The 18,603-nt window shown below is 40.6% G+C and overlaps 2 protein-coding genes across 8 annotated transcripts in view; one reads left to right on the forward strand and one right to left on the reverse strand.

Moving 5' to 3' along the window:
* The window catches only part of PP2D1 (protein phosphatase 2C like domain containing 1), a 31,395-nt gene extending 14,879 nt beyond the window's left edge, over window positions 1-16,516 (forward strand). For 6 of the 7 annotated variants that reach the window (XM_074984488.1, XM_074984482.1, XM_074984486.1 and 3 more), the window contains 2 exons: window positions 5,213-6,216; window positions 15,557-16,516. In XM_074984488.1, the coding sequence (XP_074840589.1) occupies window positions 5,213-6,216; window positions 15,557-16,503 (1,951 nt within the window). In that variant the 3' untranslated portion in view covers window positions 16,504-16,516. The remainder of the gene's footprint in view (window positions 1-5,212; window positions 6,217-15,556) is intronic. The other variant, XR_012644026.1, reaches the window with a different exon arrangement.
* A 10-nt stretch (window positions 16,517-16,526) lies between these two features.
* RAB5A (RAB5A, member RAS oncogene family) overlaps window positions 16,527-18,603 on the reverse strand; it is a 33,392-nt gene continuing 31,315 nt past the window's right edge. Inside the window, exon 6 of the mRNA XM_074984489.1 lies at window positions 16,527-18,159. Coding sequence (XP_074840590.1) covers window positions 18,044-18,159 — 116 coding nt within the window. The 3' untranslated portion in view covers window positions 16,527-18,043. The remainder of the gene's footprint in view (window positions 18,160-18,603) is intronic.

An 18,603-nucleotide genomic window follows, 5' to 3' on the forward strand; every position in this document is an offset into this window, starting at 1 on the left:
TGGTCAGAAGATGTGGGTCTGTCCCACAAAAGCTCACCTAATAGATTATTCTGTTAGTCTTTAAAGTGCTACTTGACTGCTTTTTTGTATAGATAAGGTTGTGTGTGACTTTCTATTATAAAACTTTGTTTTCACTTCTACATTTGCCACGTTTTAGCTGTTTGAGGGAATTATTCTCCACACTTCTGATGGATTTAGTTTATTTTTAATTTTTGTTTTGCCTATGTTAAACAAATTCATATAACTATTTTATTGAGACACTCTATTGCTCTCATGCTTTGGAGCAAAGATTTGGAATTTGCTGGGGAAGTCACCCTGGTGTGAGATGTGTGCTCTAAGCCATCTGTAGCAAATCTGTCAAGTTACATGCTTCTGAAAAATCTCTGTTAACACGTAGAGACTTTGTTAATGGTGGACGGCTAAATTCCCTGGCAATTCCATCTGCAGTGAACATACTACATCCTGGAACTCTAGTGGTCAAACAGTGATCCTCTGCAGTTGCTGAGGATAGCTCAGTGGTTTGAGCATTGGCCTACTAAACCCAGGGTTCTGAGCTCAGCCCTTGAGAGGGCCATTTGGGGATTTGAGGCACATAAGACTAGGAAAAGAAAGAAAGTAATTTGGTAGTATCATGCCTTAAACCTGAGAATGGGGAGACACTCTCCTGTGATTTCAATACGCCCCCTACTGGTTTGCATGGAGGAGTAGGATTGAAATGAAGAGAATACTAGAGGTGGGACTGGGAAGATGGGGTGGAAAGAGTAGTCTGAAACATGGTTGGGCCAGGCTGGAAAGAGTAGATTAAAACATGGTTGGGCCAAGATCCTGTGATCAGAAGAGGGGGAAATTGTGGCTGGCTGGGAAAGGAGATGTAGAACCAGGGTGGGGAAAGACTGGCTGGACAAACAGCCAGGTGGAGATTGGAATGAGTTGCCTCAACTGGAAGATAGAGCTGGGGAAGGGGTGGGATGGAGTTGGAAACTGGGACAAGGAATAGGAGAAGATCCTTGGACAAGGAGTTGGGAGGCAGCAGGGAGACAAGACTGGCCAAAAGGGTTAGTTTGGGAGATACAGGAACAGTGCCTCTAAAGAATAACTCCCCTGAAGAAACTGAAATGGAATCCAACATCTCCCACCATTCCTCTGTCAGCAAATATCTGTGAAACCCACCTGAAGAACATGCAGCTCATCCCCCTCTATTGCTGGGTCACACAGAAGTGACAACCTACTATTAGTATCAGTTGTTCTTTAGCTAAACTAACAACAGAATTCTGTGCTGTAAGTCTAAAGGTTCCAACCCTGCTCATGAGCTAGGAAGGGGTCAGTATGAAGCCACATGATGGCAGCAGTTTTTTTTAGTTTGATTAAAAAAGAAAACAAAAAAAAATAGGAAATGACACACAAAAATACCCCTGTATAAAAGAGCCATAATGTTGCAAAGTCATACACTCAAAAGTTAGGAAAAAGCCAGAACTAAGGTTACGTGTGCAACATTAATTCAGTCCCTTTTTTCATATGCATTATGACCATCTTACATAATCACATACTTTTTTTCCACTTGAGAGCTAAGACTGATTTTTTACAACTAAAATTGTCATTGGGAGCAGCACTTTGAGCATATAAAGAACAGTCAACATATATTTCTCTGCTTATAGGAGTCTCAAATTAGGCATCCAAAATTAGTTGATTCCAATTTACCTTAATTTCTCTGTGCTTGATTTCCGTATTTGAAAAATGAAATTAATGTTCCATTACCAGACATTGCAGTAACAAAAGTGTGTGAAGCATTCAGCTATAGTAGTGAGAAGACCCAAACAAACACCCATGAAGAAATTAATAATTTTGTGTTCAGAGAAATGTTTTAATGGTGTGCTGTAATCCAGAAGTGGGATCATATACAGTGGATGAGGATAAAACAAAACAATGAATAGCTGCTTCTGTAGTAACAATGAGAAGTCCTGTGTCAGCTTAAATACTAAAGCTATGGCTACACTAGTGAGTTTTGCCAGCAAAACCCTGGTTTTGTTGACAAAATTGGTGGAACATCCACACACAAAATGCGTTTTGTCAACAGTATGTCAACAAAAGTGGGCACTTCCAATTACAACCTTCTGCCTCTCCCAGATGAGGAAGAGTTCCTTTTGTTGACAGGCTGTCAACAAAAACGCTATATGGGTGCTCTGGGGGGCCGTCTCTCGACAGACAATGGGCAGTCCTGTCTGCTGTGCTTGTGGGTGCCTGTTTTATCAAGAGAGCAGAAGGGAAGTCCAGCCACTCTGTTAAGAAAGCAGAGCACTCTTCTGATTGGCTTTTGTGTGTAGCCACACTCTGCCAACAGAAGTTTTGTCTGGAAATCTCTTCTGACAATGACCTCTGTCAATGGAAACAAAAAAGCAGTAAAACAGCACTTTAAAGACTAACAAAATAATTTATTAGGTGAGCTTTCATGGGACAGACCCACTTCTTCAGACCATAGCCATCCAGAACAGACTCAATATTTAAGGCGTAGAGAACCAAAAATAGTAATCAAGGTTGACAAATCAGAAAAAAAATTATCAAGGTGAGCAAATCAGAGAGTAGAGGGGTGGGGTGGTGGTGGTGGTCAAGAATTAGGTTAAGCCAAGTTTGCCAAAGAGCCCATATAATGACCCAGAAAATTCACATCCCAGTTCAAACCACGTGTTTATGTCTAATTTGAATATAAAAGAGAGTTCAGCAGCTTCTCTTTCCAAAGTAGTGTGAAAATTCCTCTTCAGTAACATGCAAACTCTTAAGTCATTAACAGAATGGTCTACTCCATTAAAATGTTGGCTGACCCGTTCATGGATCAGGAGTGTTTTCATGTCTGTTTTGTGCCCATTAACTCTTTGTCTAAGAGAGTTTGAAGTCTGTCCAATATACAAAGCATCTAAGCATTGTTGGCACATGATGGCATAAATGATGTTATTTGAGGAACATGAGAATGTGCCCGTGATTCTGTGACTAACCTGGTTAGGTCCAGTGATGGTACCCCCAGAATAGATATATGGACAAATCTGGCAGCGGGCTTTGTTGCAAGGAAAAGTCCCAGGACTGGTTTTCCTGTGATATAGACTGTGGCTGTTGGTGAGAATCCTCATAAGGTTGGGAGGTTGTCTGTAGGAGAGAACAGGCCTGTCCCCTAGGGCCTTCTGGAATATGGCATCCTGATTAAGGATAGGTTGTAGGTCTTAAATAATGCATTGCAGTGGTTTGAGTTGGGGGCTGTCGGTAATGACCAGTGGTGTTCTGTTCTTGGCTTTTTTGGGCCTATCTTGGAGTAGATGGTCTCTGGCTATTGGTCTGGCCCTGTCAATTTGTTTTTTTTATTTCTCCTGACGGGTAATTCAGGTTTATGAATATTTGGTAAGAGCTTGTAGTTTTTGGTCTCTGTCAGTTGGATCAGAGCAAATGCAACTGTACCTAAGGGCTTGACTCTAAACAATGGATCTAGTTATGTGCGCCAGATGGAAGCTAGAAGCATGTAGGTTAGTATAGTGATCAGTGGGTTTCCGGTAGACTGTGCTACTGATCAGGCCATCCTTGATTTGTACTGTAGTGTCCAGGAAATGTATCTCTTGTGTGGAGCAATTGAGGCATACATTGATGGTGGGGTGTAGATTGTTAGTCTCTGTGGAATTCTTCTAGAGCCTCTGTACCATGGGTCCAAATCATAAAGATGCCATCAATGTATCTTAAGCAGAGGAGGGGTAGTAGGGGATGAGAGCTGAGGAATCATTGTTCCAGGTCAGCCATAAATATATTAGCATATTGTGGGGCCATGCGGGTGCCCGTAGCAGTTCCACTAATCTGGAGGTATAAATTGTCCCCAAATTGGAAATAATTGTGGGTAAGAACAAAGTTACAGAGGCCAGACACCAGACTGGCTGTGGTGACATCAGGGATAGTATTCCTGATTGCTTGTAATCCGTCTTTGTGTGGAATATTAGTGTACAGAGCCTCTACATCCATGGTGGCCTTAAATATCTATGCCTTAAATATTGAGTCTGTTGTGGTATGGCTATAGTCTGAAGAAGTGGGTCTGTCCCACGAAAGCTCACCTAATAAATTATTTTGTTAGTCTTTAAAGTGCTACTTTACTGCTTTTTTGTTTTGATAGTGTATAGACTAGCATGGCTCTCTCTCTGTTTCTGTCAACAGATTGCTGCAGTGTAACCGTGGCCAAAGGGTATGTCTATAAAGCAGGCTTATTCCAAAACAAGCTATTCTGGAATAGCTTATTTCAAAATAACACTGGTAGATACAAAAACGCATTTTGCACTTAGCTATTTCAAAATACAACATCTACATACACACAGCCTATTTCAAAATAAGTGCTATTCCTTGTGAAATGAGGTTTACCAATTTTAAAATAAGTCAACCACTATTTTAAATTTATTTTGAAATAGCGGTTGCATTGTGTAGATACTAGCATAGTTATTTTGAAATAAGTAAACTGTGCAGACCTACCTGAAGGGATTTATTTTGCCATAAGCCTTTTGTGCATAAGTTTGCATCTGACAAAGCGCAATTTACACGTGAAATACATCTGTTCGGGCATGTCTATGCTTCCTGAAAGATAGACCCAGTCAAGGTCAATCTTCCAGAGTTTGATTTTGTGCATCTTGTAAAGACATGGCAAAATCGATTTCTCTGGGTACAGCATTCACCCCTGTACTCCATGCTATCATGTGGAGTACGGGAGGTCAATGGCAGAGTATAGAGGCTCGGTCTGTAGTAGGGAAATAAGTCAATTCCAGTCCATCAGTTCTAGCTATGCAAAGGCCATAGGTAGAGCTGCATAGCTGAAATTGACTTATTTCTCTAGTATAGATTTAGCCTTAGTCTTTAAGGTGCCACAGGACTCCTCTTTGTTAATGAAAATACAGACTAACATGGCTACCTCTCTGACACTTGCTACTGTAGTGTGTGTGCTGGCCAGAACTCAGTGCACAGACTGACACTTTCTGACTTTTGAGTGCTTGACTTTGCAACCGTAACATTATTTTAACAGTCTGCAATTTTATACACAAAGACCATCCAACATAAATCGTCTAGCTTCTTGAACACGTACATGAATATAAAGTAATGCTCATACTTTCGAGATTGAAAGAGGGCACGCATGAAGGCTAGATTATTGTAGATTTGCTGGCTATTTAATGAGGAGTTTAATAACCATGAACTCCTTTTGTAGAATGACATGGGAACCAAGTACAGCAGAAACAGACGACTTTGAGCTTTATAGAAATGAGGAAGATCATGCTGAGAAGGTTGGCATTGTGACCAGAGACGTAGATTCTGGGGATATTCCAGTTCTTTGCTCAATATGTCAACAAACAATATACCCGAATCAACTTTTTTATCATAAAAAAGAGCACAAAGCCCTAGCTCTACTGCGTTATTGTCCTCCACGGACTGAAACAGACATCAACAAACTTTTACTTCGGAGACTGCAATTAATTTCAAGACTGATCAAGTCTTCTAAATATACTGAAAGAGACAAACAGAAGATTGATTGCTCACTAGAGCTACTTAAGAATAAAACATATTTTAATGTTGATAATATTGTTGACAGTTCTGGATACCTCAAGAAACTAAGCAATTCTGTAATAAAAGCGTTAGCAATTTGCCAAGACAAAAATTCAACATGGCAAGCAGATATGGAAGACACATTCATTGTGCTAGATAATTATGGAAATAGATCAGACACATGTTTTCTGGGCTTATTTGATGGATACCATGGCGTGTTTGCTGCTGAAACAGTTTCAGCAGAGCTCCCACTTTTATTTCTTGACCAACTATCTCAAACTGATTCGTCCTACAAACTAAGTGGAAATGAGCAACAAATCCTAGATTCTTTTGCCACTGTGATCAAGGGAAATTACAAGGCTCAGGAGAAGGTTTTCTTTGGTAAATCAGACAATGATAACACCACCAAACCAAACACTTATGAATGGATTCATAAAGCTTATGCTGTGTCCTTTTGGAGAATGGACAGGCTCTTACAACTTGGAAGGAATGAAGTCTCCAAAGTTCGCTGGAGTAGTTGTACAGCTGTAACCTGTTTAGTGGAAAGGATCAGTAATGAAGAAGAAAAGAGCATCAAGGAGCAAGAGGAGACTGTGAAGACTGAAAACAGAAATAATTCTGCAAAGCCACCTGAAAGCAATGCCGCGATACTGCATATTGCTAACGCTGGTATGTAAGTTATTGACTTACAGATTTGTTTGTTTTTCGGTGCTCTCTCCTCCCATCCTCCCCCCAAGTTACACTGGAAAAAAAAACTAAGGCAATTTTAGTGGTAGGAAGTTTTACTGGACATTCTGGAAGGTACAACAAAAAATATCAAGCTTATTAGATAAGACATTTCATTCACATATCTGATAGTATGTTTGACTTATAGGTGTAAATGAAGCTAACATTTAGTGTCACCGGAGTATTTTCGTGACCTTGAGGGACGTAAAAGTGACCAGCATAAAGAGGAAGGAGAGCTGAAGGTTTACTTTGGGACATGTTATCATTTTAAGGTGCAAAAGTAGAAATTTTCCTTTTCCCCAGGACTTCTTCATTTTAAGTTTGGTGAAAACTTTATGCCAAATGGTCAAACTTACATAGAGACACACATGCAATGCCTACACCAGGGAATTTTACTACCCTCCCCTACCACAACTCTGGCATTGTAGGAGCACAGCTGCATGGGTATCACCAGAGGTCCAACTGCTTCTGATATTTTTAGTATTGTGTTAGTGAAGCCTGCTGAAAGTCATCTTTTCCTCTTTTATTCTGTTGTTACAGGGTCAGGAGATCTAGTGTTACCAATCTGTTGAAAAGTAACGGCCACAGGTTATTTCTGTAGATTTCCCCCTCCCCATTTAAGAATATTTTAGGTGGAAGCTGTGCTCAGAATTGATTGTTTTCAACAGAATCCTACTTTTACCTTGCTATAGCTGCAATACTCACAAATACAGTAGTCTATTTACAATAGGGAACAGAGTTCCCTGTAAGTTGAGCACTTGGGTGGCCATCCGGGAGAGAGTCAGGTGCCACCCAATGATTAGCAGAGCACCCACAGTGCCCAGAGATAGCACCATGTGTTTCTACTGGTGGTGCAGCACCACACATGCCTTGGTGCACATAACAAAATTAATTCCACACATGGATGGAAAAAAAATCGGTCTACTGGTATGTAATATTACCAGTAAATTCCCACCATTGTTAACCACTATTCAGATGCACAGTAGAAGCCCCACTCTAGACAAGGTGCTGTTAGCTTTCACTGTTTACGTCTGTTCATTAAATCTCACTGGGGAACTTTGGAGTAACATTCACTAGCATGCACAAGGTCATTGTGGGATCCGAAGCAAAGTAATCAACTGATTTGCAGATGTTACATTGTCTCAAAAGAACAAAAGTAGGATCATTCTTAGACCAAGATTCTTTGGCTGAGTAGAATGACCCAGGGTAAATAAAAAAAACATTCATCATGGAAATAATTTATGAACATTAAATTTTGAGATGCTGTAGCACTAACGCCTGATGATTAAGAACATCTCTAAAGACGCTCTCCATTGCACCAAAACAACTGAATTTCATAGTGGTAGGGTTTCAAAAATAACAATTTTCATTACTTCCACTACTTAAATTTGAAATTTCACGAAGCTGTAACTGTAGGGATCCTGACACCTCAAAAAGTTACAGGGTGGAAGTTGGGAGGTCAAACGGTACTGCTACCCTTACTTCTATGATTCTGCTGGCAGCTCCCACCAGATCTGTGCAGCTGGAAAGTGGCAGCTGTTGAGGGCCCAGCACTACAAGGAAGCAGCACAGAAGGGTGGTATGGTACAGTGCCAGCAATGCGCTGCCTTCAGAGCTGAATGCCCAGCTGACAGCCACTCTCTTCTGGAAGCAGCACAAAAGGGTGACAATACTGTAATACCTCTAACAAAAGGCTTGTGACCTCTCTGCAGCATTCTTTTGGGGTCAGGACTCCCAATTTGAGAAACTCTGGTCTCCCCTGTGAAATCTGTATGGCATAGGGCAAAAATCATACAAGACAATATTTCAGCAGTGGGAGGGCAAGATTTTAGTCTGAGATATGTTTTTCTTGGTTGTGAGTTTGGTAGGGCCCTAATTATTTGACAATAGCATTAGAAAACCTTGTAGTATTATAAGCATTTTAAATGCTCCTCTCCCACTAGTACTTGGAAACCAGCCACAAGAATATGAATCTAGGAGAAGTGGGAGATCTATGCAGCCCAGGTTGTTTGGGTACTTGGTTATTGTTGTCCAGGTGTTGGAAGCCATCTGGCACTCATGTAACGGAGAAAGCCTGTACAATTCTATGATATTGTGGCAAGGTCCAAATGCAGCAAGCTAGATGATTCTGTTCTTTGATGAGGGTATTCTGCTGCCCCCAATGCCCAAAATGCTCTGCCCTTTGTCCCACTGTCAGCCCAAGTTTCAACTTAGGGTATGTCTACACTACAGCATCAAGTAGATTTTAAGGCACTTAGCTTGATTTTTACAATGTGACAGTCTTCACTGCAAATGCCATTAGGTCGATTTTAAATGATGCCAAGGTTGACTTTCTTGCCCCATCAAGTTCAAATTTAAAACGTCAAGTTAATGCTAGTGTGGAAACATTACTTTAGATCGATTTTATTGGCCTCTAGAGGTATCTCACAGGAATCCCACAATGCCCCACAGTTGTCTCTTCTGGCCACTTTCACCTCCACTCTCTCCAGGTGCACAGGAAGTAGGTAAAAGGAAGCCCGAAAATTTGAATTCATTTTCTTTCTGACCAAAGTGAATAGCACACCTCAGGAGTGATCACAACTATCCATCATGAGTTCACAGGGTCGCAAAAGAGCCCCAGCATGTAGGCATCCATCAGGAGATCCAGGATTTCATTTCTGTGTAGGGTGACTAATCTTTGCTGATCAGACTGTGAACCAGTAAAGGAAACGTGGACATGTCTGGGAACGTTTCCCAGAGCATGATGGAGAAAGGATACACCAAGGATGCTCAGCAATGCAGTGTCAAAATCAAGAAGCTCAGGCGGGTGTATCAGAAGGTGAAAGAGCCGATGGGTGATCTGGGACATCTCCCAAAACATGCCGCTTTTATGAGCAGCTCAATGTGATTCTTGGGAAGGACCCAACCATGGTCAGCAAGGATTGCGTGGACACCTCATGAGACCATGCTCAGCTCTCTGGTGAGAGCCGAGAGGCTAAGGATAAGGTGGAGACTGATGAAGAGGATGATGCTGCCAGTCTGTAGATGCCTGAGGAAGCTGATCCTGCCAGCTGAGAGCTCTTCGTCACCCTGGAGACAGTCCCCTCATCAGCACCTGCTGCTCCAGAGTCCAGCAAATGCTGGAGAGGGCTCTTCTGGTGAGTATATTTTTTTAAACTGATACAAGCAGGTTGCAGCTGTGTTGGGCTACAGGTTTACTTCTGTGAAGCATATTTTTTTAACTGCTACAAGCACATTGCAGATTAGGTGTGGTAGATTTATGTCCCTTCAAACAGCTTGCCAATATTTTTGGGATGGAGCTGCTTATCCCTTTTGGAGATCTCCATAAAGGTCTCAGACAGGTATTCTTATTTTTTGCACAAAGTTTTTGGGGAGGCCTGATTTATTCCTGTTTCCACAATAGCACACCTTGCCATGCCAGGCAACCACTAAGTAATGTGGCATCATGGCACCACTCAGCATTTTGGCAAATTTTCTAGCTCTGTGTTCACATAGTATGAGCATATTTTCTTTTTCACTCTGTTATTCTTAGGAAGCTGGTATCTCTTTTTGCAACTATAGAACCAGTACGGGAAGTTTCATTAAAGTTTGTCCCCTTAACATTATTGCATTACTCCCTGGCTGCTTAAATTTCCCAGGACCACGTGGCTGGTGAGCTCTCCTGGCCCTCTCCAGGCTCCCTGACTCCCTCCCACAACCACACAGCTGTGAAGGATTTATGAGAAGTTGCTGAGAAAATTTTATTCTGTGCTTTATATTTTACAGGACTAGCCCCCTCACCCCCAGCCCACTGTGCAGGTGGCGGACTCAACCCCTTCCCCTCATCACCCAGCTGCTGGGCTACACAGACCCTGCCTCCAGACACCAGCACGGGCTTTCCCTGCTTTAAATGGCTTTTTCACTGCACAGGATTTAGGATGAGCTGCCAAGGAAGTTTTTTTCCATGCTTTACATTTTACAGGGTTTTTTCCAATCCCTCCTCCCACCCTCATCCTTAGCTGCCAGGAATCTTACTATGGCCACAAGAAAATGATCAGTTCTGCACAGGTTGATTCATTGTAATCTTTAAGAAGCCAAGTTGGCCTTGGAAAACAAGTGTTGCCATGCTTGTCAAACAAAGACCCATTCACTGAATGTCAGTGCATTCTATCACATTTTAAAATGTTATCTGAATTTTGACCTTGACTACCTTCAAGAGGCAGCATGAGTAGGGGAGACAAGGTTTCTGTGATATGCCACAAGAAAAGATCCAAACAGGACCTCATCCTGCAGCAGCTTCAACAGGCATAGAAGGAGCAAGCCCAACCACTGCTAACAGAGTGAACTCAGCAGTGGCAGTAAAGCAGGTTTCAGTGCAGGACCAAGGACTCAGCAGAGCTGCTGATGGCTGTCAAGCAGCAAACTGAAATCCTGCAGTCCATGCTGGAACTGCAGTGGGCCACTCATTACAGTTATGTGGCCTCCTCACCCTGTTTCTTGATCTTCTTCCACTTGTCAGGCGCCAACTGTGGAGGGTAGAGGGCAAGGACAGTCTTGCAGTGCAACCCTGAGACCTCTCCCTGCTGCAAAAGGCTCACATTCCACCACGTGTGATGCCACAACTCCCTCCTTTTTCTTACCCTTAACCCTCATCCCCTTAAATAAAAAGAATGCTTTTGTGTAAACCAGTGTCAATTATTGGCTCACATGGGGTAGCACGTAGTTGGAGGTTCTTTCATAAAGGTAAAGCACATGTTGGAGGGGAGGGGGTGGGAGGTATCACAAGATAGTTACATTCAGCTAATTCATGTAGCTGTCTGCTCATTCTTACAGGTATTTTTCAAAGCCTCCCTGATTTAGGTTGCTTCTGTATATGGATTGCTGATTGCCCTTGTGTCCAGCTTTGCATAAGCACTGCCCAGGGCATCTGCCTCTGCAACCCAGGCTGGCTTGAAATTTTCCCTGCTTGATTCACAAATATTATGGAGAACACAGCAGGCTGCAACCAAGGGATGGTGGGGGAAATGTGGCTTCGCAAAGGTCTAAATGGGTCAAAAGGCCCCCAAATCTGGCTTTTAAATAGCCAAAGGCACGTTCCACTGCCATTCTGCACTTGCTCAGGCTGTAGTTGAAATGCTCCTTGTTGCAGACCAGAGTTCCTGTGTGTGGCTTCATGAGCCAAGGGAGGCAGAGGGTAAACCAGGCTCACCTAGTATCACTAGGGGCATCTCCATGTCACCCATCTTGATTTTCTGGTCTGGGAAGAAAGTGCCATGCTTAAGCTTTCTGTACAGAGCTGCATTTCTAAAGATGCACACATCATGCACCTTTCCTGACCATCCCAGAAAGATATCAGTGAAATTACCTTTGTGATCCACCAATGCCTGCAACACCATGGAGAAGTATGCCTTGAGGTTTATGTACTCTGAGGTCAGGTGGTCCAGGGCCAGGAGTGATATGCATTCCATCTACTGTTCTGCTGCAGTTAGGAAACCCCATGGCAGCTAAGACATCCACTACATCCTGAATGTTTCCCAGAGTCATGGTCTTTCGCAACAGATGGGCATTGATTGTCTTGGCTACCTGGATCACCGTAGCCCCCACTATAGATATGCCTGCCCCAAATTAATGTCACACTGACCAGTAGCTGTCAGGCACTGCAAACTGACAGAGCAATTGCCACTCGCTTGTGAACTAATCAAAGGAGATCTCATTTTGGCATCACAGTGCTTGAGAGCAGGGACTGCAACTCAGAAAGTTCCATGAAAGGGGGAGTATTGCACTCTGGGATGATGACAGCAGACACCCACAAGCACTTGCAGTGCATTTTTTCCCCATAACGCTGACACAAAACCCCAGAATGCAATGGGGGTGTAGGCACTGTGGAATAGGTTCCTGCAATGCATTGCTGATGCTGTCAAACCTAAGTAAGGCAATGGAGACACACTGTCAACTTTCTGGACATCTGTCAACACTTATCTTTGAGTTTATAAAATCGAGTGGTAAAAGGTCTACGTCAATGAATTCAACTTTATTTTGTAGTGTCGACATAGCCTTAGGCTCAATCAATCAATCAGATGGTCCAAGTCAGACACAGATAATGAAACTGCATTCAAGAGCCTGAGATACTTAGGCTAATCCTTTCAACAGGATTAACAAAGAGACCACAATGCATCACTTGCTATTTTAGTCAATTAGACGTTTTTGTTCCAATTACCCATTGAACCATTTGTTTTAATTACATTGGATTCATACACCATTAAGATGAAGCTTGATTGGCCCTGCCTTTCCTCTCCTGTATGCCATGGGAGAGCTGGTGCATCACCTTACAAATGCTGAATGCTAGCTTCAATTTTAAAATAGACAAGAAAATGTGTTACTTTTCAGTTTAGGCTGAGGAGAGACGGTTGTGTCAGAAAATCACGATGTAATAACCCTCAAAATCAGCCCACTTCTGCAATAAAGACAGATTGGGGATCTGGACTGTGATAGGTTAGCGAACGTCATGCTAGAACTTACATTATTTTAAAAGTTTGTGAGACCAAGTAACATCTTTGCATTATATAATGAGCTGCTACCAGAAGATTATACCTCAAATATGGAGTAAAGATGGAAAAAAGTACCTAAAAAGTAACATGAGTAAAAGTAGTAAAAGTGCGGCTGCTTTGGGAGGAATGTACTTAACTACAAATTATGGGTATTCCTCTAGAAAACTCTCTTTCTCTCTCTCTCTCACACACATACACACACAATCTAGATTGTAATCCAGAAATGAAAGCAGTTGCACTTTTGCTAAAGTGACATTTTGGGTACTTTTTCCACCTCTGGTATGGGGCAATCTAATCTTAACACTAAGAACACAGCTGGTTACAGGAAAGGTTCATTTAGTATAAAACCCACCCATACAAACCACTGGGGTAATGGATGCTGGAGGAAGTAGCCAGTTAAGAGAACCTCATTTAACACAGCATACCTAGACATCATAATAGTCTGACTACAACTCAAGTTCTTCTAATATGCATGCACACAAACATATCAAGCTCACACTTTCACTGTTTACATATATTTGGTCCATGTATACTTTTGCAGTCATTAATAGTTGCTGAGGTCAACATACTAAGGCTTTATAGGAGTGTTTTCTGAACTGAGTATGCAATCTGTTGATAATGGGAAGTGCACTGGCATTTCTGGAGCATACCATGAGCAACTGAAAAGGGATGCCTGCAGATTTGTGGAGTAGGGAGAGAATATTGGAGTTGTAAGTGGGCTATCTAAAATATTTTCACTTTGCCTACATTAAATCATCTGCTCAGCGCCTGATGGTATCGATAAACTTCATGCATCAATTCCTAGTTTGGTAAACTTCCACTGGGTCAACAGGGTGGGACTCATCTACCTTCATTGCACCTGTATAGGTGTAACTTAATCTTAAACAATTCTGTTGACGCTGAAAGAACAGATTCCAGATTATTGGTTCTGCAATGTTATCAAGAAAATAATCTGTACTTTTCAGAGTAGAATGGTCTCAGACACTCCCAGAGGACAGACAAGGCACCAAAATATGGTTCAAGTGGGCTGCATCTTTATTAATTTACCACCTGTGGAAAAAATAGCCAGCAATACCACCAACAATTCAAGTTCAGCTACTTGCTATACACTCTACAGTCTGAGGAAAAGCTGCTCAGAAACCTTCAACCTGGTCCTAGCACTGTTGCTGAATCCTTCCCCCCCCTTTATAGGTTTGAAGGAGGATACGACATTAGGAGCACCAATTTATCCATCCTTTTGTTAGGGGATGCACTCCCCTAATCCTGCTTTTAATTCTGATTTATACTGGGAAGCAGAATCAAATACCAGCACTACCTAGTTGTACCTGGTCAGGTGTTTAAACACTTCCCAGCCTCACCTACCCTTACTTCTGGGTCTGCCCAGTGGGAAAAGGTGGCCCTGGCAGGCTAAGGGTTTTTCAATCTAGCAGCAAAAGAAAAATTTCTTTAAGGCCCAGAAATCTTATTCTGCTTTATCTCAAAATAAGAGGGAAGGAACTATTATTGCCATATGCAGCATGTGATTCAGCATGCTGTGATACAGCAGGGGAAAGAACTGAAGATCCACTTTTTTCTGGCTGTGCCAGTCAGTCAGTGGTCTTCCACTGCATTCTAGGAAACATGCTACGGAGTCCCTCTTCCCTAAATGCACTAAGAAATGAGATGTGATTCTTAGAGGGGCCCAAGCATTTTCTTTCCCCAGCTGGCTCAATGGGTCTCCATCTCCCGCTGCAGTCTGGCATTGTACTTTTAATTTTAAGAGCAATGTAATGCTATCATCAAATTAGTGGTAGTGTAAAAATGAGTCAATGTAATGACTTTTTGTATGAGTTAACAGCTCATCATGCAACTACAGAAAAAAGTTAAGACTACATTAATTTCTGTGAACAACCCAAGTTGCAGCTGACATGTCCTAATTTGTGTTTTGTTAATCCCAATAGAAAGTACGTATGTTAAACATTTTCCATTTCAAAGAGCTTGCCAGCAGGTCTCTTGTGTCTTGTAAAAAAAGCATGTTTTTAATAAGCAACTCACTGTAATTCAGAAGATACTCTGTCCACAGCATGGAAAATAAAGCAGAATATTCTAGTTCGAGGGGCTGTATAGAATACACCTCTTCAGTTACAGCTATCCCGCTGCTTAGATTACAACCATCGCTGCAGGATCTGATCTTACTATAAATTACAAGTAAACTACAAGTCACAAAAATTAAATCTCTCTTCTTTACAAGATACTAATACAGGGTCTAATTATGAAGTACTTATGTGAAAGACTACAGACTACTTTGAAAGACTAACAAGCACATTCTGATATATGACTGGAACCATGAGAAATACTAAGTTATTTCTTTTCTTCACTGTAAATTATTTCTTTCTGGGACTATATAAGATTTTTAAAAAAATGTATACACTTACTAGCTACCTAAGAAAAGTGTCAGCTTTTAGGCCAACACTTTGTCTGCAAGCACTGAAATGTTTGAAATGTGTTATCAGCTGATGCAACTGAAAAGATTACATTTTTAGCTTGAGATTTTGAATTTCATTTACAACCCATCAAACGTTTTGATATACTATGTTACAGTGACATTAAGTGCCAATATTCCTTCAGTCAAAGACTTGCATGATATCATTAACAAGCAAAAGAGCATAAGGATGGATTGTCAGTGTGCAAATGTATCAAAAGCTACTGTGGTTAACCTAGTAGTGTTTACAAAAAAAAGTCACTATGAAATGCAAAATGTACTTATTTTATTTTAGGTAATATACATGCAGTCTTATGCAAAAATGGAAAAAGCTACTGCCTTACCAAAGAACACAGCACTTCTAATTCAAAGGAGACTAACCGTATACTTCAGAATGGCGGAAACATCAGTCCAAATGAACCAAAAGGACTAGTTGAAGGGCTCATCACAACTACCCGTGGCCTTGGACATCATGGAGATCCAAAGCTGAAAAAATTTGTTATTCCTGTACCTCATACTATATCTGTCCCTATAGATGATTCATGTCAATTCCTTATTTTAGCTTCCAATGGGCTTTGGGAAGTTCTAGATAAAAATGAAGTGGTTATATTAACACTAAGAACGTTCACTTCTTACTTGGAAATGCATACCCAATTGGAAGAAAGTTCTATGTACAAATACCAGTGTTCAGTAGTTCCTTATGAAGACTATTTACACAGTTCAATGGATATTAATGACTCAGACGACAGAATCCAGTTACGGTATTTTAATAAAGACGCATTCCTTCAGGATCAACGTGAAGGCAGTCTGAAAAGAAATAAAAAATCATGCTCATGTAACAGAAGAGATTTGCAGAATGAAAACAGGATGGAGCAAGGCTCTAACACGGAGAGTTCTGAAGAAATGCAGCAGTTAGATCATGTAGAACAAGCTGATACAAATAATGGAATCTGTTCACCACACACAGAGATAATCCAGTCAGCCTCTGGCAGTCAAGAAGGTTCTAAAGAAGTGAAACAGTTTGATGCAAAAGTATGTCTGTCTAATAATCACGGATCACCTTCAAATACTGCCAGCAAAGGAGAAATAAATTCTGCAACATTCTACGACAGTGCAGCAAATTACATTTGTAAACAACTGGCAAAAACTGCCTTAGTAGCAGGTTCTCGAGACAATATTACTATTTTGGTTGCACTACTAAATGGATGTGATAAGATACCCAATTATATTCAAAATGTGTAATGTGCTTACCAGAGTGTGTTTAACATATTCCAGATTTAGGCAAGTTACATATGTCTTAAAGTGCCACCCCTCACCTGGTCAATCCACTTTTGGGGAAAAGTCTATCTTGTTTGTAAATTGTGTGTGAAAGCACTAAGTTTTAAATGCAATAAAGGTTTCTTGTTGAATCCATGGTAAGAATAAACATTAAATCATAATGCTTTCCTGTTTTATAACCACTTTATTCAAACCTGAGCACCTCAATATAAAACTAAACACTGGTGAACTGTCATTTTCCTTGCTAAGCCCAAATTACTGCAAATTTACAATCTGCACAAGTTTTTGCTAGCAGTTCAACATTTAAATAGATTAAATTGTCTCTTCTGACACACTTGGTAAATTTCATATAATGAAAATAAAGAATTAGTGCAATATACTGGACAGATCAAAATAAAATGGACTTTGGAAAACAAGGTTGCAGACTTCATTACTGACAGACAGCAGTATTTAAGTTACAGGTACAGGAGCATCATTTATTACTGTTCTAACCATAAAGGAAGAACTTAGAACCCCCTTTAGATTATGGAAAAAGAAAAAAGTTAGCTTTAAGTAACTGTACATTTCGTATACTTTTAAGCAACTCTTAAATATTACAGAAAGTATTAAACAAATGTAGACTACAATGCAGTACCCTATTTACAGTACATTAATACCCAAATTTAAAATCAAGTTGAATGTACATAATTAGTAGTGCACTGACTTTTTCCTTTGGGGAAAAACAAACTGTAATGGCCGGCAATGATCAAAACAAAAAAAATCACAGACACCTAGTTTGTCTTTGTTTTACTTGGAGAGCTCGTACGGTTTGTGAAGAAAAATCCTGTAAGGTTGAATTCATTGGTTTGTGCCTTTATAAAGCAGATAAATATGAAGTTAACTTGATTTTTAATTACTATTTTCTTTAAACCACTGGCCTGACTATAATTTACATACAGTGTAACAACTAAAATCCATTTTTCTGCAAGCATGGGATTCTTAAAATTGTTAATGCTGCAAGTATTATTTTCAGTTAAATTATTAAAATGTGGAATGCATATTTAAATGGTAGTTACTTGCAGAAACAGTTGGTTGCATGAATACTGAAAATAAGCTTAAGTATTGTTAGACCCTGTTTCTAATTTTTTTTTAAAAGCACAAATTGAAGAGTCCCAATTCTATCAATTACAACAGTAACTAATACCTGGACATAGAGGAACTAGCTAGTTGGATCAATGCATGTAATTCTTCCATATTCCTAATGGCAAGTGATTTTTAAAAACTTTCACCTGAAGCAAGTTTATTCAGCTTCCACTTACTCTCTATCGCTGAAATATTACAGCCAGTGATACATGCATGTTAAAAATTAAGATTAAAAACAAAATTCTGTATTAGAAACCTGACTATGTCATTAGTCTCTTCTGTTTTGGAAGCTGCTTTGGACCAGATTAAACACTCCAATTCCATTGTTATTAACAGTTAGGAAGCAGAAGAATATTCAAGACAGTTTAAAGCAACTGAAGATTTAGTTACTACAACATTGACCCTTGGGTGGTTGTGTGGGTTCAGTAAGGTCTACTCCTCTTCCTCTGGCAGAGCTGGCTCCTGCATTCTGTGGTTCACTCTTTGGCAACTTTTTAGCTGTAAGATTAAAAAGAAAAATAAGCAAAAGTTAGCATCAAGATGGAACTAAGTTTTAAATATCTGAATATCTCCTTTTAAGACATGTAGCTCAAAATAGTAACTCCACAATCTGCCTCCTTTAGGATTTCAGAGTATGTTGTTCAGCAAATGTATGAATAAGACCATTTGTTATGACCATCTTAGATGTGACAGCTTCCTGAACAGCTATGACAAAAAACACCCACACCTGGATCTCCTAACAGCAGAAGTTAGGCCCTAATCTCGCCACCTGTTCTTTAAGGACAAGGAATGTCTTCAAATATGGATCCACCTACAAGGAAAAAGTGCTAAGACCACAGCCTTAAGTTACAGCAGCATTCAGTGTGTCAGGGGTTTCTAGAACACACACTGCTCTGAAGAGCAGTCAGTTAAGAAGAATAACCACACGAAATGGAAAAGAAA

The sequence above is a fragment of the Carettochelys insculpta genome, chromosome 2 (assembly GCF_033958435.1).
Source record: "Carettochelys insculpta isolate YL-2023 chromosome 2, ASM3395843v1, whole genome shotgun sequence".
Lineage (NCBI taxonomy): Eukaryota > Metazoa > Chordata > Testudines > Carettochelyidae > Carettochelys > Carettochelys insculpta.